The 20,390-nt window shown below is 42.9% G+C and overlaps 1 protein-coding gene across 1 annotated transcript in view; it reads left to right on the forward strand.

Moving 5' to 3' along the window:
- Nucleotides 1-14,368, forward strand: part of AGO2 (argonaute RISC catalytic component 2) — a 31,723-nt gene extending 17,355 nt beyond the window's left edge. Inside the window, exons 12-18 of the mRNA XM_056854183.1 lie at nucleotides 504-663; nucleotides 1,976-2,066; nucleotides 3,556-3,750; nucleotides 7,936-8,070; nucleotides 10,613-10,714; nucleotides 12,380-12,579; nucleotides 13,984-14,368. Of these exons, the coding sequence (XP_056710161.1) occupies nucleotides 504-663; nucleotides 1,976-2,066; nucleotides 3,556-3,750; nucleotides 7,936-8,070; nucleotides 10,613-10,714; nucleotides 12,380-12,579; nucleotides 13,984-14,092 (992 nt within the window). The 3' untranslated portion in view covers nucleotides 14,093-14,368. The remainder of the gene's footprint in view (nucleotides 1-503; nucleotides 664-1,975; nucleotides 2,067-3,555; nucleotides 3,751-7,935; nucleotides 8,071-10,612; nucleotides 10,715-12,379; nucleotides 12,580-13,983) is intronic.
- Nucleotides 14,369-20,390: the final 6,022 nt, after the last annotated feature.

Raw genomic sequence — 20,390 nt, forward strand, 5'->3', positions numbered from 1 at the left:
TAGAGGCACCTGGTTGGCCGCTGTGTGAACAGACTGCTGGACTTGATGGACCTTGTTCTGATTCAGTATGGCCTTTCTTATGTTCTTGGCGGGGGCAGCGGCAACCTTTGTGTGATGCTTGTTGGTTTCTCAGTAACATCTGGTTGGGCACTATGGAAAATGGAATGCTGGAATAGATGGGTGCTAAGGTCATAGTTTGCCTAGAGCATCCGAAAAAGACTTTGGGCCAGCCCTGGATGGGTCACTGCACCAAAAAGGTTGGGAACCACTGTTGTGCCAATACTGTCTATAAAAACAGAGAATTGCTTGAATTCCAAGAGGAGAAAGGTCAAATGCTACACTGGAATTTAAACATATTCCCTCGTTTCCAGAGGAAATGTATAACATTGAATTTTTTTTATATGCTAGGGTAAACCAATACATTTATCCAGTGTTGAGGCAGGGAGAAACAGCTGTGATTGGGTAATAGAGTTGACTCTTGATTTTCTTTTCCGACCTGGCAGCGGAGGTAAAGCGTGTTGGTGACACTGTGCTGGGCATGGCCACGCAGTGCGTGCAGATGAAAAATGTGCAGAGGACGACACCGCAGACGCTTTCCAATCTGTGCTTGAAGATCAACGTCAAACTGGGAGGAGTAAATAACATTTTGCTGCCCCAGGGAAGGTAAGTTTTGTGTAAACTATTCAGTGTGCTTCGATATCAAAGCAGGCTCTTCATAAATATGACAAGAAATAAATGTGCAGTGGAAGATCTGGTTCTCCTAAGTTCCTGAGAAACTATTACTTTCAAATGAGAGAGAACTTCTGTTCTTGTGTTCAGCGGGCAGTCTCAGTGGCTGGTCTTTTGACTCCTCCAGAATTATAAATGCTATTAATAAATACTACAGTGATAGTAGTCTGTCACTTGAGAGTGCCAAGATTTTGGTCTTCTGCTTCCAAAACAAAGCTGATGTTTCCTAAGCAGAAAAACAAAATTTCGGTTTAGCAGGGAGTAATTGTTTAAGTTACTAGAAGCTAAAATGACTAAACTGAGGCTATCGTATTTTGGTCACATCATGAGACGACAAGAGTCACTGGAAAAGACAGTCATGCTAGGGAAAGTTGAGGGCAGCAGGAAAAGAGGAAGATCCACAAGAGATGGATTGACTCAATAAAGGAAGCCATAGCCTTCAATTTGCAAGATCTGAGAAAGGCTGTCAAATTAGGACATTTTGGAGGACTTTAATTCATAGGGTCGCCATGAGTCGGAAGCGACTTGACGGCACTTAACACACACTCAACTGTTGAAGTCAGGAGCCAGCATGACATAGTGGGAAGAGTATCAGGCTACAATCTGGGAGACCCAGGTTCAAATCCTCGCTCTGCCGCAGACGTTTGCTGGGTGACTTGGCCATCTTCTGGGCATGGATTAGGGGTCACTGGGAGTGTGTGGGGGAGGTAGTTGTGAATTTCCTGTGTTGTGCAGGGGGTTGGACTAGATAACCCTGGTAGTCCCTTCCAACTCTATGATTCTATGACTCAGCTTAACCTGTCTTACAGAGGGGTGGTTGCGAAGATAAAATGGTGGAGGGGAAAATGCTGCAAGCTACTTTGTCTCTCCATTGGGAAGAGAAGTGGGTTATCAGTGAAGTAAATACAATTGTGCGCTGTTTCAAGATGTGTTATATGGAAACTGTAAATGTAATGTTTTTAGAACTGAATTGCTTTCACCCATAGCGCTTGGCAGAAGTCCGCAAATTTTGACTAGGTTTGTAACCTATGCCAGCCTTTAAGCTATGGTTGCCCCTGGCGAGAATATTATCCGGCCCTTTCAGCTTGGATTTGCAGATCTTGAGTTTCTTGAAGGGAAAAAGAAAGGAAAAAATAGTTTTGTTTATTCCGTATAGTTCATAGAAGATATGCTGAATGAACATACTACTGCGTAAACTAAAAAACAAATATATATAAAAATTGTCTTACTGTATTTTTCTTAATAGGCCTCCAGTATTTCAGCAGCCTGTTATTTTCCTCGGTGCGGATGTCACTCATCCACCAGCTGGAGATGGAAAAAAGCCTTCGATTGCTGCTGTGAGTAAATGGTGCACTGCCTGCATTAACAGTATATTTCTGACAGATATAGAGTGTCTCGGCAATATTTGTATTGGGTTAGATTCAAAGGTCTACCAATCACCCCCTGCTTACAGAACAGATCCTTGCCACCGCCTCCTTCCAACTGCAGCCTCACGCCTTGCCTCCCTGAACCCATTTTTAAGGATCGGGGGACCCTTGGGAAAAGTGTGAGGCTGCTGTGTGGGGGGAAATGCCTTGCACAGGTTTGGCTCTTTGTGTGATGGAATTGTTATTTCTGACAGGCTATTAGTGGAATGTATGGTTTCCTGTCACCTTTTTGGGCCTTATGAAGTGCCATCATATTCCCTATTACTATGTATGAGTGTGAAAGCTGGACATTGGAGAATGCTGATAGGAAAAAAGTATATTCCTTTGAAAAGTGGCGTTGGAGGAGAGTGTTACGGATACCGTGGACTGCCCAAAAAACAAAAACAAATCAGTGGGTCATAGATCAAATCAAGCCTGAACTGACCCTAGAAGCTAAAATGACTAAACTGAGGCTATCGTATTTTGGTCACATTATGAGAAGACAAGAGTCCCTGGAAAAGCAGGCATGCTAGGAAAAGTTGAGGGCAGCAGGAAAAGAGGAAGACCCAACAAGAGATGAATTAACTCAATAAAGGAAGCCACAGACCTCAGTTTGCAAGACCTGAGCAAGGCTGTCAAAGATAGGACGTTTTGGAGGACATTGATTCATAGGGTTGACATGAGTCGGAAGCAACTTGACGGCACTTAACACACACAAAGCTTGGCATAGATACCAGTGTTTGCCAGCTTCATATATTGGATGAGATCGGGACCTCGCCACGTTGCACAAGCAGAAAATGCATCAGTAGGGGATAATATTTCTTTCTGGTCAGACCTCATGGAGTACCGGATTAGTGGGCTTATGACAGGTGATGGGATGATGAGAAGGGGGCACCACATATGAGAACCTTAAGTCATTGTTCTGTTGGAGGAGAGAATGGTGGCTTCCGCTGATTCCTCCTCTTGCTATACACACCGTCTTTGTCCCAGTACTGGGTTGGATACATCGGACAGTGTTGCTGATGGAAGGGAGTGGATGTGAACTTCATGGACTCCCCCCCCCCCAAAAAAAAACCAAACAAAAACAAACCAGACCTCCGACTCTCCGCTAATACTGTTCCCAGGGGTCTCCAGAAACGGCATTGGGGGGCATTTTGGTCTGCTGAGGGCTAGCGGAGGCAGAGACGTCTCACTTCAGTGACAGAAATCCCTTCCATCAGTGAAGATTTTGTGTGGAATCTGACCTGTTGTTCCTGGGAGTCCACTGACTCGCATGAGCACAACTTCAGATAGCACAGAAGGCGGGGGGAGGAGGAGGAAGGGAAGTTGCCTTTCTCTACAACGACGGCTCGTGCCAGTTAAAGCCTAAGCCCGTGTTTTTTAAAAATGTGTTGGTTGAAGCACACTTTCCCCCCAACAGGTTGTAGGCAGCATGGATGCCCACCCCAATCGATACTGCGCCACTGTGAGAGTCCAGCAACACCGCCAAGAAATCATCCAAGACTTGGCAGCCATGGTCAGGGAGCTGCTGATTCAGTTCTACAAGTCCACCCGATTCAAACCCACGCGGATCATTTTCTACAGAGATGGTGTTTCTGAGGGGCAGTTCCAGCAGGTTACACAACTTCTCTTTCTCTCCCCACCTTGATACACTGTGTTGCTTCTTTTGTACAATATTATTTTGGGGAAGGACTCTACGTTATTTTGTCTGGTTGACCTTGGACGTTAACCACATTTTTTAGAGCAAGTGCTATTCAGCTTGTGAGCATTCTTCCGATTTTATATTTTTAATTTGCTGAAATATTGCAAATTTATGTTCCTTTTTTAAACTTTTAGTATTTTTTTAAAGTATACATAGATTGAAAGTACTTCAGTATGAAGAGAAGTGTTGAGAGAGCTGTACAGTATTGTTTGGTTCCAGAAAAGCTGGTGTGGCTGTGCCAAGCGTTTTCATCTGCACTGAGACATGGAGACTGTTTTTCTTTCCAGCAGTATCCCCATTCTGCATTATGGGGTGGGGTTACCCTGAGACCCTGGGGGAGCACATTCACACAGGCACTCCCAACTCTGGGCCTCTTAGCCTTTGTATATACAGACTGTAGATTGGTGTTGTATTTCCCCATAAAATAATGAGAGCATGGTTTTAAAAGGGTTGAGAAGACAAGGCAGAAAGGAAATTTATAAGGCTGTTGGCAATCAAAACAGTTGGCAAGTCAAAATAAAACCCTTTAAAGAGCTACTGTTTTTTCTGCCATCAAGTCTCAGCTGACTTATGGCGACCCCGTATGGTTTTCAAGGCAGGAGACATTCAGAGGTAATTTACCTTTTGTCTCCCTCTGCATTGTGACCCACGTATTCCTTGGTGGTCCCCCATCCAAATATTGACCAGGGCTGACCCTGCTTAGCTTCCAAGATCTGACAAGATTGGGCTATCCAGGTCAGGGGAAATATATACTTTGGTAAATCCCAGTTCAACAGTTCCTAAAAATCTTTGATAATTGAGGTACACAATTATGTCTCACTGATAGCTCATCTGTGAGCGAGTTGTATGTATGTGTGCATGCATGTCTCTAAAGAACGCAAGAGAAGGAAGGTTAAATAAGATAAAGAAAGAATGAAAGCTAATGCAAGAATCTGAGAGGGACAGATGATGGAGACAAGGACAAATGGGGGGTGGGGGTGGAGAGGAGCCAGAGATCCAGGGATTTGGAGAGAGGGGCTTTGGAAGAGACAAAAGGAGACTCCATGGCAGGGCCAAGAACAGCAGTGTTGGAGCAATGTTGAGAGAGACTGAGAGGGCCATGGGCCGTAGTGAGAGAGTGGGAGAAATTAGATCATAGCTACCAATCTTGAAGAATGAGTGATACCTCCTTAGTGGCGGAGGTAGGTGAGATGGAAAAACCTGGCCTGGCTGAATCCCAGCCCTTATATACTTTGTCTGCTACCTTTTGAGGGTGTGTGTGTCTGTTGATAGTGGAGTCAAATTACACTGTCTTGTTAATTTTGGGATTCGAGAAACTAGTTTCCTTTTCCTGAGTTGGTGTGGGACAAAGCTAACAGCAACTTGAGATTGTGTTGATATCAAAAGCAATGATATTGTGTTGACTCAAAAGCAATGATTGGATATTTGCTTGCAGATGTGTTAGGCCTCTACCCTTGAATTTCTGCCCTCATAATTAACTCAGGAAGGAGATTAGGTGGCTCTCTTGGATGTAGTAGGTGTTTAAGAAAAATCCTTTTATTCCTTTGCCACATATGTCCTTTGTCACAAACACTGACCACTGCTTGTGGCTGGAATCTGAAATGATCTTAGCAAGTGAGGATTGTTTGCTTTTAGGGTGAGCTTTCTTACAAAGGGTACCCGGAAACCCCATTTTGCATTTTAATACTTTTGCCAATTATTTTCTCTGAGTCAGAACAAGCTGATTTAAGAAAGATGTAGACAAGCTGGAACGTGTCCAGAGAAGGGCAACAAAGATGGTGAGGGGTCTGGAGACCAAGTCCTATGAGGAAAGGTTGAAGGAGCTGGGTATGTTTAGCCTGAAGAGGAGAAGACTGAGAGGGGATATGATAACCAACTTCAAGTACTTGAAGGGCTGTCCTATAGAGGAGGGTGCTGAGTTGTTTCTTTTGCTCCAGAAGGTCAGACCAGAACCAACGGGTTAAAATTAAATCAAAAGAGTTTCCGTCTAGACGGTAGGAAGAATTTTCTAAAGTTAGAGCTTTTCCTCAGTGGAACAGGCTTCCTCGGGAGGTGGTAAGCTCTTCTTCCCTGGGGTTTTTTAGAAGAGGCTAGATGGCCATCTGCCAGCAATGCTGATTCTATGACCTTAGGCAGATCATGAGAGGGAGGGCACCGTGGCCATCTTCTGGGCATGGAGTATGGGTCCCTGGAGGTGTAGGGGGCAGGTAGTTCAGAATTCCCTGCATTGTGCTGGGGGTTGGACTAGATGACCCTGGTGGTCCCTTCCAACTCTATGATTCTTCCTCTTCTCTGGTATGAAAGCAGGGTGGGGGTGCTTTGAGTTGCCCACTTTTTTCTATTTTCTGGGATGGGCTTAGACCCTAGATGACTGTGGGGGTGCTGGCGTAACAGGGTGCCGCTCCAGCATAGTAAAGTAACATGCCTTCCCTCATCTGAGGCCTCTGACAAGATTAGGGGGACATGGTGTAGGGTTCTCTTCTGTTTGTGTGTGTTTGGCTGTGTTTTGAATAAGGAAGGAGACGGCTGAAGTCTCCCCTCTGTTGTTTGCTGTTCTCTAAGTGCTGGTGCAAAGCAATATAAGTGACCCACCCTCCTTCTGTTGAGTGTTCTCCTGTTATTGCTGGATGAATCTCTGGATAGGAAGAGTTTTTATCTCACTTTACATGGGGCTTTTTGCAGGAAATTGAAGCAGCAGAAGTATATTTTACCCTTTTTAAATTCTCCCCTTCTGAATTCTCTGGCAAGAGCAAGAGACTTGGAGGAAACAGAAGGGAAATTGGTAGGGTCAATTAATAATAACTAGCAGTTACTAAGACAGGCAATTCTTGTGAAGCCCTGAGCTCAGACAGAGTTTAAAGTCTCTGAAAAGGAGAAATGCATGTATTTTCACTTTGCCCACAGTTGAAATCTGCACATTATAGCAGAATCAGCTCTTTACCAAACAATTTGAATGGGGTTCTCTGTTTTAAATAGTCTTTTAAAACCCTGAATAAATTATAATGCTGGCCTTCACAACTCTTGAATGGATTGGGACCAGGGTATTGTAACGATCGCCCTTGGCCTTGTGAATGAATGTGATGTTTTCTGCGGGACTACTCTGAAAATAATTCTTCCCCCTTTTGAAAATAGGTGACCATTGGTAAAGCCTTCTTAGTGATGACACCCAGATTTGTGGCATACCCTTGGTCAAAACGATTATTCAGCATGGTGTAGACCCAGGTTTGAATCCCCGCTCTGCCATGGAAGTTAGCTGTATAACCGTAGGCCAGTCACTCTCTTAGCCTAACCTGCCTCACAGGGTTGTTGTGAGGGCCCCATGGAGGGTCCTTCCCCAGTGGGGAAAAAGGTGTAGTATAAAAAGTATATTAAAAAACTTGGGAGGATTAGTTTTTTTGTGCTTGCATTCTGATTTTCACTGTGTTCAGATGATTCCTGGATTTGTTAGTGTTTTAGCTGTCTGGTAAAGACATTTTACTTTAGAGTTTTAATTGTGAGCTTCCTTGTTGAATGGAAAGGCAGGATATAAGGGCGTAAATGTTTTCTGTCTGTATGTAAACCTGGGTTCTCAAAGCGAGCTCTGGACTGCACCCAGTTTCATTTTAACCCAAGCTTTCAAGGGGTTGCAGCACTGAGATTGGCTAGCTGGCAGTGGTGAGAATTTGTGCTAAGGAAAAGCGGGGCACGGCAAAAGCACACATGATCATGTCTCTCCCCCCCCCCACTCCTTATCCCTAAATCTTGGTTTCAGCATTAATCTGAGCCAGGCCTTAGAGTGGCATTGTACACAGTATGTTAATAGTACAGGAATGATAAAGACGGTCTACCAAGCCCAGCCAACATGCCTGGGCCCATACAAGCTTTTGTTATAATCTTGATCTTCTTCCAGGTGCTCAGTAGTCTTAATCCCATTAAGTAAAGAATGTAGGGCAGGTCCTGCATTCTTGTATGTTGAAGATCACCTGTTTTGCTGCTGGGGAAATACCTGAAAAAAACTTTAACTCTGCAAGCCCTCTGATGTTTAAAAATGTTGTCTTCTAATTGTTGCGTGTGTTTGAAGCATTTCAGGATGTTGTTCTCGCCCTCTTCTTGGTCCAGGTTCTCCATCATGAATTACTGGCTATCAGAGAAGCATGCATTAAGCTAGAAAAGGACTACCAACCTGGAATTACATTCATCGTTGTGCAGAAAAGGCATCACACCAGACTCTTTTGTACAGATAAAAACGAAAGGGTACGTCCACATTTTCTGAAGGCAGGTCGACAATGAGGGAGAGGCCTGGAAAAGGTGAAAGCTCTAGCCAGAGATCTGTCAAAGAAAAAGGAGAACTGTGTTCATTAACCATGAATGTGAGGGGCCATGGCTCAGTGGCAGAGCCTCTGCTCGGCGTGCAGAAAGTCCCAGGTTCAATCCCTGGCATCTCCAGTTGAAAGGATAAGGTAGTACGTGATGGGAAAGTCCTCTGCCTGACAACTCAGAGCCACTGCCAATCTGAGTAGACAATACTGATTTTGGTGGACCCCTGATCTGATTCCATATAAGGCAGTTTCATGTGGTGGTGTGGTTAAGAGCGGTGGACTCTGATCTGGAGAACCGGGTTTGATTCTCCACTCCTACACATGAAGCCAGCTGAGTGACCTTGGGCAAGTTACAGTTCTATTAAGAGTTCTCTAAGCCCACCTACCTCACAAGGTGTCTGTTGTGGGGAGGGGAAGGGAAGGTGATTGTAAGCCAGTTTGAGTCTCCCTTAAGTGGTAGAGAAAGTCAGCATATAAGAACCATACATTTCACACCAGTGCAGGCACGACTGTTCCACAGCACCAGTCCTATAACTGAAAATGCCTTTGGCTAGGCTGGAACATAGAATAGATATATGAGAGTTCAATGAGAAGTTTGCCAAGAGGTGTGTGTGGGATTATATTTGGAGATGTGGTGTGATGGGTTATAGGGGTTCTCTGGCCGTTAAGACCTTTAAAGCTAAAAACCTGCACCTTGAATTGGGCCTGGAAGCAAGTAAGTAACTGGTGCCAATGTTGAGGCACATGAGTTGTACGTTCTGTGTAGACAACAGATGCACTTTGTGTCACTGGAAGTTTAGGAAGTCTCTTCAGGGACAGCCCGAAGTTACAGTAGTCCCGTTTGGGGGTTCTGGCGGCACAGTTCAGCGTGGCTAGGTTAGCAGAGTCAGAAAGAGGGTGCTAACTTATGAGCAAGGTACAATTGAAAGAAAGCGTTTTTAGCAACACTCGCCTATTTTTTCTGCCAAAAAAGCTGGTTATTTGGGATCTTACAATTCATCATTTTTTCTACATGTCCAAATATTTCCGACCAAAAATTCCTAATTATACCACATGACCACCAGCAATGTAAATTCGTACCAGTTGGCCTGATCTGATAATGAAACTTTAACGCCAACTATCACTAGTAAATCAATCCTAGTCAAAAACCTCTGACTTCCTAAACCAGCACCGCCTCTGGTTTCAGTTTCTGCATGTTTACTGTCAGTCACCTGATCACGGTCTCAATATACCAGCCCATGGTGGTCACAACAGCTCCCGGAACTCTAGGTGAGCTGGCGTTTCATCATGATGATGATACTAGTTTACGTGCCGTCTCCTGGAAGTCTGCCAGAGTGCGTCTCCGGGAATGCTTGTAAACTATTTGTGTCCTTGGAACACACCCTACAAACTCATAAATCAACAATTGAGGAAGTTTATATGAAATAAGGTGTTACTGGACCCTTATCTTGCGGTGTCTGGCTTCTGTTTATTATTATTTTTTAATTAGCTGTTTATTTACCAATATATGGTTGAACAAAGGGCAAGCAGGCTTAATTTCAAAGTACTATAAAACAGTAAACAACAAAATCAAATAACAATGGAAAACTAAGCCTACAGCAATAGGGGGAAAAAAAACAATAACTAAAAGGGCAGGAGCCCTACAACAGCCAGACACTACAATTGATTTTATAGTTTAAAAAATCTGGCTTCTGTTTATGACCAGCTTCGCGGCAACGGTCTGCTTCCATTTCGTTACTTTCATGTTTGGTTGCCAACTGAGCACATGAACTTAGTTACTCTACATGTACCATGGACATGCAGTAAACATACTGTAGTATATTTACTGTTGTATTACTATTTTCCTATAGGATTGTTTAGAATTTCTTACTGTTTGGCACTAAGTAATTGAGTCTACACAGTTATATAATGCACATACCAATTTAGTCTTTACTGGTCTTTATTACTCATTTGGTCATTGTTGCTGTTTATTTCTGTTGCCTAAGTTGATTTGCAGCACAAGAGTTTTTGCTTGTTTGTTCACCCAAAATGTGTCAAGGGCACATCTGTTGTCTATATATGCCTGCAGCTATTCTGCTGCCCACCTGGTGAATCCCCTTACCTGAAAAAGGATGTTTGAGCAAATGATACGTTCATTAGCTTTTGTATGGTCTTCTGTATGGTGGTGAAAAAGAGGGGGGAGAAACCTCTGATAGGAGAAAGAGAAAAAAACATGCAAAGCACCAGAGGTTACAAGGCTTTTATCTAGTCACTTCTAGCTACTTCAAAGTATTACAAAATAATAGTAACATCAAATAGTAATCTTCGATGTTACTATTATTCTGTAATATTTTGGAGAAACTAGAAGTGATTAGATAAATGCCTTGTAACCTCTGCTGCTTTGCATGTTTTTCCCCTCTGTCTTCTGTATGGTGGTGGCAGAAAAAGGAGGAGAATGCAATGTAAACATTTAAGTCTCTTTATTTTACTCCCAACAGGTTGGGAAAAGTGGAAACATTCCTGCAGGTACTACAGTGGACACAAAAATAACCCATCCTTCAGAATTTGACTTCTACCTGTGCAGTCATGCTGGTATTCAGGTAAGCATTTAAGCTTGGATCCCACCTAAAATTTCCATGGGCAAATGGAGGGGGGGTGATTTTTAAAGAATTACCCCCTCCTTTGGCAGCCTCAGCCCCCTCCCCTCACTTTACTTGGAAGATGGGGGACTCCCAGGAATACTTGGGGGGATAGGTCTCTTGGGGAGAGATAAATTCCCCACCTGCACACCACTGGGAATTCTAGGTAGGATTACATTATGTGTAATTCCCTTTTGTGGGGTGCCTGTGAGGCTCGTCTCAATTACATAAAGTTCATTGATCGTTTAATCTTGTCTGTATCTTGCATCATAATGTAATATCCTTCAAATTATTCCTGAAGAACTGATACCTTCTCTTATATAGGTAGATTTATGAAATCTTTGGGAGGCATACAAATAAGCATTATAAAACGATCTTGCAGGGGTTTGGGGGAGGATAAAAGGGGGCGGGGAAACACAAATGTTGCCACTGCAATGGCATTTTGACATCTTAGATGCTGGAGTTTTTCACCTGTCTTGCTAGTTTCAGCAGCCACTCTTCCATGATTGAATCATAGAATCCCAGAGTTGGAAGGGACCACCAAGGTTATCTAGTTGAACTCCCTCCACAATGCAGGAAATTCACAACTACTTCCCTCCCCAACTCCATGCCCAGAAGATGGCAACAAAAACTCTCCAGGACTCTTGGGCCAATTTGGCCTGGAGGAAAATTGCTTCCTGACCCCAAAGTGGCGATCAGCATTTCCCTGGGCATGTAACAAAGGGCCACGAGAGCCAAGCACTGACAACCCTTCCTGCCCTCCCTCTCGTGATCTGCCTAGGATTGAGTTGTGCAGCTCAGCTGTGTCTGAGACTTCCTAGCGTAGGATTTTAAATTGGCCACCTCAGATCTTAGAGTCCTGCTACTCCAAGTTGTTTTGCTTCTTTTTACTCTTCCCCAAATAGGGCCAGAATAGTTAAAATATCTTCTGCTTCAGATTCAGATGCAGCCATTTTAAATGGTGTTTTTTGGCGGTTTCGTTTTGTCAGCAAGAGTGTATAAAAAACCAGCCCAAGTCCCTTAGAAAAGTAAATAGTTACCTCCCCCATGATTTTTTTTAGTGCCCTGGACTCAGCCGAGACACAAGGGCAATACAATAAAATTATTGCAGAACGAAAATGCCCATTTTGTCCGGGTCAAATGAACTCCCTAGCCTACGTTGTTCTAGCATGTGCACAAAATAATATTGTATGAAATAAATACATCACTCCCTGGATAAAACAGCTAAAGACGCTTCCTGAAAAGCGGATACTGTGTTATTCGCTGTCAAATAGATCGGTCAATTGCATGAGAGATATGGAAACTTTTCTCTTTATAGTGTCAAGGAAAAATTAAATTTCATCTCCCCTTTTTAAAGTGTGAAGTGGTTGATGGATAGCCAGTGGCTTTTAAATCTAGGGAAAGGAACTATAACAAAACCAGCCTGAGTCCCTTAGCCGAATAAATAGTTATCTACCCCATAATTTTTTTTTATGGTTACCTGCAAGTTTGGGGTTGAGACGACTGCATCTCTCCCATTTTTCAGAAATAGCTCAGTCAAGTCTTGCCGTTTCCTTTGGAGAGGCTGTCGAGGAAGTCAAAGCTTTTGTGAATATATATTAATGGTGCTGTGTGGCCTGTTTTCAGGGAACAAGCAGACCTTCTCATTACCACGTTCTCTGGGATGACAATCGTTTCTCTTCAGATGAGCTTCAAATACTCACCTACCAATTGTGTCATACCTATGTGCGCTGTACTCGTTCTGTTTCAATTCCTGCACCAGCATACTATGCGCACCTGGTTGCCTTCCGAGCCAGGTATCATCTGGTAGATAAAGAACACGATAGGTGAGTAGCATATTTTCAATTGTTGGTATTTAGGGATGCCCGCTGCCCTGACCTGGACAGCCCAGGCTAGCCTGATCTCGCCAGATCTCTGAAGCTAAGCAGGGTCAGCCCTGGTTAGTATTTGGATGGGAGACCACCAATGACTACCAGGGGTGTGCTGCAGAGGCAGGCAATGGCAAACCAACTCAGAACGTCTCTTACCTTGAAAACCCTACAGGGTCGCCATAAGTCAGCTGTGGCTTGACAGCACAAAAAAGGGGATGCCAGCTGCCCTCTTTGGGCGGGCATTCTCCCGCATCTGAGCCCCTTCACCCACTTTCTTCTCTGGGGCCAGCAGGAGAGCATTGGGGGTGGGGTTTGAAATGACATTGTGCTAAATGGCGATATGACATCTAGGTGAAAATCTGGATATGATCTCAGTCGACGCTCTAGAACAGCGGTTCCCAAACATTTTGAGTCATGGAGCACTTGCCAGGAGAGAAATTTGTCACGGAGCACTAATTTTCACCTAGCACCTATATACTAATCCGGATGACAGTAGTATTGATGATGGAAGGTAGTTTAAGCATTTGGGCATGTTATCATCAAGTTTTATTTCATCCAAAAAAATTATTTTCTCCACCAATTTCACTACATACACAAAAACCAACAAAAAACATAAAGTAAGGCAACACATTTGAGAACAAATTCAAAGCAAGTATTGTAAACCCACAATATTTTACCCACATAGATCTGATATTTAAAACCATTTTTACTTACCTACACACAGTTCATGGCTGCAAAAATTCACAATTTTTGAGATCTTTTCACATTTATTTTATTGATTTTTCTTTCCAGTCTCTTCACGGAGCACTAGGAGATGTTTTGTGGGGCACTGCAAAGTGCTCTTTGGAGCACAGTTTGGGAACCGTTGCTCTTGTAATTCTAAAGGTGCCCACGTGATCAAAAAGGTTGGGACGCCTGCCTTATAGGGGTTTACCGCATTATGTATTCCCACCGATGTATTAAGAGTTTGAAAATGTTATAAAAAATACTGTTCGCACTTTCTATGTATTCCCACCGATGTATTAAGAGTTTGAAAACGTTATAAAAAAATACTGTTCACACTTTGTTTGGCCCCTTTAGCTGTGAAGACGTCTTCCAACCATTTTTTAGCCATGGCATCCAAAAACCCTTTTAAAGCAATGTTTTTTATAACATTTTCAAACTCTTAATACATCGCTGGGAATACATAACGTAACATCCATAGTTTTGTGAATAGATCTGAAGTGTGTGTAGATTTGGGGGTGGGGAACCAACTGGTGATTTTGAATGTGTGGGCTAACTAGAAATATAATGACACTTCAGAATTGCCTAGTATACAAAATGTGCTTCAAGGTACTGTTTCTCCTCTGCATCTTCTAGTGCCGAAGGGAGCCACACTTCTGGTCAGAGCAACGGCAGAGATCATCAAGCACTTGCAAAAGCTGTTCAGGTTCATCAGGATACTTTACGCACCATGTACTTTGCTTGACATGTTGCGGTGATTTAAGTTAACTCGGTTCAGAGTTGGATTCACAGGAGACCAGCTGCACTTAGACCAACAGTTGCCCAAGCTACAGCGACAGCCAGCAATGAGTGATGCATCTTTATTTTATTAGGTTTTAAAGTATTTTTTTTTCCATTTGCAAGAAAGCCTTCCGTCCAGAAATTTCAGACTCAATTGAGAATTGCAGACCTGTCCAAAATCCCACAGCTATTAGAAGTGTGGATTTGCCAAATCTAAAGCTGCTTGTCAGGAGAACAAAAATCAAAACCCATGTTTTCTAACTAAATTAAGAGCTATGATCTCAGGGCTAAAGACAAAACTTTTCATTTAGTTACACTGTTCTCACTATATTCTTGTTCGTTTCTAATCTGTGAATACCCAGCCAAGATTAGGATTAATTAATGGGCTGGCAAAAGTTTAATGAATTTACTTTTATGGCTGAAAAGAGAACAAAGCACTAGTGTGGGGTGTCATTGAAAACCTTCATTGTCCTGGATGCATTCACAAATATTTTTTTATTATCAAAATGCAAAAAAAGAGAAAAACCTGGTTTGTCCTTAGCGGTCTTTTCAGTGAACAAGTCCGTGTGTGGGTCTAAGGGCAAAAGTATTTTCTGAAGTCTGTTCTTGAATGTCTTTCATTGTTATGTTCATTGTTTTTCATAGGCTGAATTATGGAATTATTTCAGGAAGGAGGAGGAGCTTATCTGTCTTTTAGGTCCATTGAAAGATTAGCAAAGCGTGCCATTAAAATCATGTTTTTTTAAAAAAAAATCCATTTGATGATTAATCACAGAATTTGTCCTGCAGGACTGTGACACTTAATTTTCCAAAGTTTTTTTTTCCTTAAAAAAGAAAAGAAAAAAAATACGGGTCTGTGGTGATACAGTACAATCTTTTTCACTGTTATGTTTGAATTAATGTAAAATGTATATGTGTTTCACAGTATTAACATGATAGACTAGATGCTATTTATTTTTATTTACTAAGGAGTGCTCGACATATTTCTGTTAACATATCAAGAATGCTTTAGATTTTAGAAATGAGAAGCTTCTCTTGGAGACACTAGTGATTTGGGGGGCCCAATTCACCAACCGCAACTGGCAAGTTCTCTGTTTGTTTCATCAGGGTGTGAGCAGTGGGCGCTTTGCCCCACACGCCATTGAAATGGACGAAGGATGCGCCAGAGCAGTACTTGGTGTGTTGCACCCTTCAGAAACCGGAATATGCAACTGACGTGACAGAACTAAGAGATTCACATGATATATATATATAGAGAGATATCATTTAGCTTGTATCTGGAAGGACTTTAAAGAGTTTTTTCAACTCGGTAGAGCTAACATTTCTATAGTTTAGATGTGGACACAAAAGCAGAGTTCTTGATTTGTTCAAGCACAAAATTAATTTATCAGTTCAATCATCTGGGGCATAAGAATGGAAGGAGAGAAAGATCTGATGTTTACTTGAGGAAAGCAGTGTCTGTCTTTAGGCATCAGGTGACTAGAAAGGGGGGAAGGGAGGGTTGCCATTCATTCAAACTGAGACAATTTTTTTAAAAACAACAACAACTAGATGAACTTCAGTATATTTGCACAGGGTTCATATAAATGGTGATTCACATACACCATTGCACTAATGATACCAGCAGGAATGCTACGAAGATACTGGAGAAGAAAAGGCGGGGAGTTTTCCTGCTAATCTGATCTTATCAGACTTTTAAAAAAGTACTTTTTATTAAAAAAAAACTTTTTAATTTATTAGGATTCTTCCCCCTCCCCCACATACACACAAAACAACAGCTGCAACCCATTTTTTCTGTTCCGAGAAATGGGAAAATGGGTTCAGGCTGAGCTAGGTAGCTTTAATGATGCCCGAGGAGGAAAATGCTCAAAGTTTGTTGCCTGCGGAGGTTTAGGGATCTATCCTGCTGTGGTACTTTAGCAAGCAGTGCCTCATATTGCCAAATACATGTGGCTTTTGAGGCAAGACTGTGTGTGTGTGTGGAGGGGGTCTGTCCTTTTAAAAAAAAATTCTGTACCTCGCGGCTCCCAACAGCTTGATAAATTTAGGAAAACACAGATCCAGCCACGGCCTCTGCCATTCTGCTGTGGGAAGTAGAGTGCGGCGTCTCCCGTGTGGTGCGGTGTAGTTCTTTCTGTGTGGATTCATTGCACTTTCCAGAGAGCGTAAGGCAAGATATTGAAATGCAAAGTCATGTTCGATTCTGTTCCTTGTTCAGTTGACAAACAAGTAATCCCCCTCCCCCAAAGCTAATCTCCTGCTTTTGAAGTTATGCCCTGATTAGCTTTCTGTCTGTGTTGGGCACTTAAGGTGACGTTGCCTTTTTTTTTTTTTTCCTTCCGTAGCTGCTTGCATCACTTTGAACCTAAATCGGGCAGAAGGGGATGGATGGAAATCTGCCTTGTCTTCCTATTTAGAACCGGGTTGTCAGGTCACAGCCAAGACCCTGTTATGTGGCTGCTGTTAATTAGCAATGAGCTAAAATAGTGGCTGCTCTCTTCTAGGTGCTGGTTGGCAGTTGCTAGCCACTTAATTCCCCCCCCCCCCATAACCAATATGCAGCTGAGTACCTCTTCCTTTTTATTAAGATCTGGTATTTCTGACTCCTGTAAGGTCCTTCTCCAAAGAATTAATGTCTTATCACTGGCAATTTTGTTCGCATATCTTTCTGCGGAAAGGAAGACCACGGGTTTTTCTGCAGGTTTGACATGATTATTTGGGGCAGAAAGAAAACCGAGTATGGTTTTCTCTCTCATGTGCTCTTAGAACGGCTTTTGCTTTCCCCCCTTGTTACACTCATGGCAAACCTAGTGTCTAGCATATTTCAGCATCTTTTGGAGGGGGTGGGTTGTAATTTTTTTGTTTTGCAACAGCTGACAATGCACTTTGAAAAAAAGTAGGGCACTCTGAATATGCACAGGAACTGCTTTTTATAACATATGCATAAACCAAAACTTTGAATTAAAACAAAGAACAGACCTTTCTAAATAGCTGTTTACCACAGTGGCTCTTGTAAGCACAGCGATATCTCAGGTGAATGATTCCATACACATATTCAAAACACCCTCCTTGAGAACCAAGGGGAATAGTTTACAGAACTGAGGTAGCATCCGGCATTATATACCTGGAGATACTATGAAATCTGGCCCCTTTTATCTGGCAAGTCAAATGATTAAATTGGTTCTGTTGGTAATTTGGCGCTCCCCCCTTTCTTAAACTGCTTCTCTGTCATTTGTAGGTCTCTGGGTCTGATCATTTGTGTAGCTTATGGAGTACCACTATAGATTTTTCACCATCACGGTCTTCTTCTCTTTGCCATAGTTGGCGAAAAATGGGCGCCAACGTTCAGTTGTAGCCAAATAGGTGTTGCAGGATTTGCAAGGGCCGTAATTGCTGCACTCCTCTCTTTCATATTTCACTTCAAGGGTAAAACTGCTGGATGCTTATTTATGCCATTGCTCAGGCAGTTTTGCTTGGTGCTTAAATCCGTGTAATGTCTCATAGTGTAAAAAAAAAAAACCCCAAAGGGGCTGACATCCCACCCCTGTAAAAAAAACAAACCCCAATTGCTTTGCCTTTGGTTACACATTGCCAAGTGAGAGAGCCTCATAATGTAGCAAGTTTGGCTGTAGAAACGAACACGTGCAAGATTCAAGTATGCCAGGCTTAAATTTTAATTTCCTGGTTAATTTGGCCAATTTTTTTTTTAATATTGAGATGTAAGAAAAGTGCAGCCGCCAATAGGTGGGTTGCTGTTCCAAAGCGCAGACTGATAAACCAGCAATGGTAACTCTGATGCCACTGAAGCCATTTATTTTTCTAAAGAAGCAGAAAGTACTATTAATTGGTCTCTTGTGCCTTTTAAACACACGTTCTTGATGCAGATGGGACTGTTGCCTTCTGGAACAGAGGGGAAGGCAATGACTATCCTTTCCTCAGAGCCGGCCCAAGAGGGGATGCTAGGAATTGGGGTGGGGGGGAGGCAGCCATGACTGAATTTGCTCCCCAGCGGCTGTTGTCCGAGTCGGATCTCATCCTTACGCCACCTCTCGTAAGCACAGACACAACCAGGCCGGTTAATTTCATTGCTGTTCCCATGCTGACTCAGTTTGGGATTTGCCCACACATTTTATTCCCCGCTGAATATTTTTATAATAAAATCCTAGACCTTGGGATTTTTTAAAAATTGATTTTACAAAATGTATACCCCGCCTTTCTGCCTTCGTAAGGACCACCAAGGCAGATAACAAATTAAAACATAGGTAATCGCATCTTAAAACTCACCAAAAACAACACCATTAAAACAGTTAGAACCAGGGCTAAAATCCATAGAAAAACATACAAACAAAATATAGGGTGGGAAGGAGAGATCACTGTTGGAACACCAAACGAAATACAGTGGGCTTCACCCGCTGGGGGAAGATGGCAACAGGGACCGGCAAGTCTCCCTGAGGAGAGTTCCGGAGTTTAGGTGCCACTATGGAGAAGGCTCTCTTGGGTAGCCTCTGCCTAATCTCAGAAGTTGGGGGCTTCTCAAGCAGAACCCGCAAATATAACTAGGGGTTGGGCAGGATCCTTCAGGTATGTTAATCCCAAACATCGCAGGGCTTTTAAGGTTAACACCAGCACCTTGAATTGTGCCCAGGAGCAAATTGGGAGCTAGCATAGGTGGGCCGAGATGGGAGCAATATGGTCCTGATGATCCCCGATCACTGGAGGGTGTTTCTTTGGGAGGGGGGCACTTCTGCAAACTTGCCAATACGTTTCTCTGTGTTGTTCGGCTTGTAAGGATGTATTGTGCAAATAGGGGGGTGGGGCGTTTGAACAGGGGAGAAACTAAGATGCTGACGAGCGGCATGCTGTGTTTCTGTTCTGCTTTGCACATCCATCCCATATTATGCAGGAGGAGGATTCCCATGGTATAGGGAGGTTCCTACAAGCTTGCGCCTGTGCCTGTGTCTTAAATTCTGTTAATACAATGCTGTGAAAGGCACCAAGCTAGGCCTAGGCTGTTGAAGTGTCTTAATAGTGCCAAGTCTTTAGGGGGAGACGTATATGTGTGGTTTTGTGTGTGTCTTGGCTCTTCCTACTCCTGGATATAAGCCAGTCTCTGTTCACAGAGCATGTTGAAAACAATAAAATTGGGGGAGGGAACCATAGAAGGGAGGAAGGATTGGACTGGGAGTAGCTCTCAGTGATGTAGGTTTTCCTGACCTTGGTCAGGGAGGGGCAGGATACAAATAAATAAGTGGGGAGGGGGGAGAAAGAATCAGAAATTTTCAATGCCCCAAGTAGAGTGTGATCTGATTTAGCATATTTCTCCTGACTTGTACGTAGTAAATTGTACTCCATGATAATTTTATGTCCCAATAGCAATTCTTGAACTGAAATATTTGATTAGGAAAAACAAATTGTGGTTCAGATGTTAGGAAAAACAAATTGTGGTTCAGATGTTACATTCAAACAACTGCAAAACTTTAGGGTGGGAATTGTTTTTTGTTGGAATAATACTTGTCAACATTTAATGACAACATAGCATGCACTCATTGTTAAAATTAAAGAAAAACTCCTTTAAAGGTGCTGAAAGTCATTGAAACACTAATTTTAGTACATCTGAAGAATTGTGCACAATATGCTGTGGGTGCGTTCTTGACCTGCACAGCCAATTAAGTGAATTCATAACTTGACTTTTTAAACATTTGGATTATTACATTTGTTTATATTTTATCCCCCCCTTCGTCCTGATTTCCAAATCAGTAAACATGCATTTTCTCTCTCTCTCTCTCTCTCTCTCTCTCTCTCTCTCTCTCTCTCTCTCTCTCTCTCTCTCTCTCTCTCTCTCTCTCTCTCTGTCTCTCTGTCTCTCTGTCTCTCTGTCTCTCTCTCTGTCTCTCTCTCTGTCTCTCTCTCTCTCTCTCTCTCTCTCTCTCTCTCTCTCTCTCTCTCTCTCCCCCCCCCCCACCCACCCACCCACCCTGGGGATAGTCATCTACAAAACATCATTATAACTTTGAAATTGCCAGCATTGCTTAACACGTTGTTCGCAACAGCACCCATCCGCTGTTATTAATTGGTATGGAGAGATGAATCTTCCAGAATGGAAAAGCACTGGAAAATGTGCCATCCCGCGTCTCTAGTAGCCCTGCTAAAATTAGCGATTTGTGGGCAAGCTGGACAAACATAGAACCATTTCCCCTCGAAATCAATGTATTTCCGACTTCTTGTAATTTTGGGTTGGGCCATTTGTTCTCAGCAGTGTGCTC

This window comes from Euleptes europaea, chromosome 8 (assembly GCF_029931775.1).
Source record: "Euleptes europaea isolate rEulEur1 chromosome 8, rEulEur1.hap1, whole genome shotgun sequence".
Classification (NCBI taxonomy): domain Eukaryota; kingdom Metazoa; phylum Chordata; class Lepidosauria; order Squamata; family Sphaerodactylidae; genus Euleptes; species Euleptes europaea.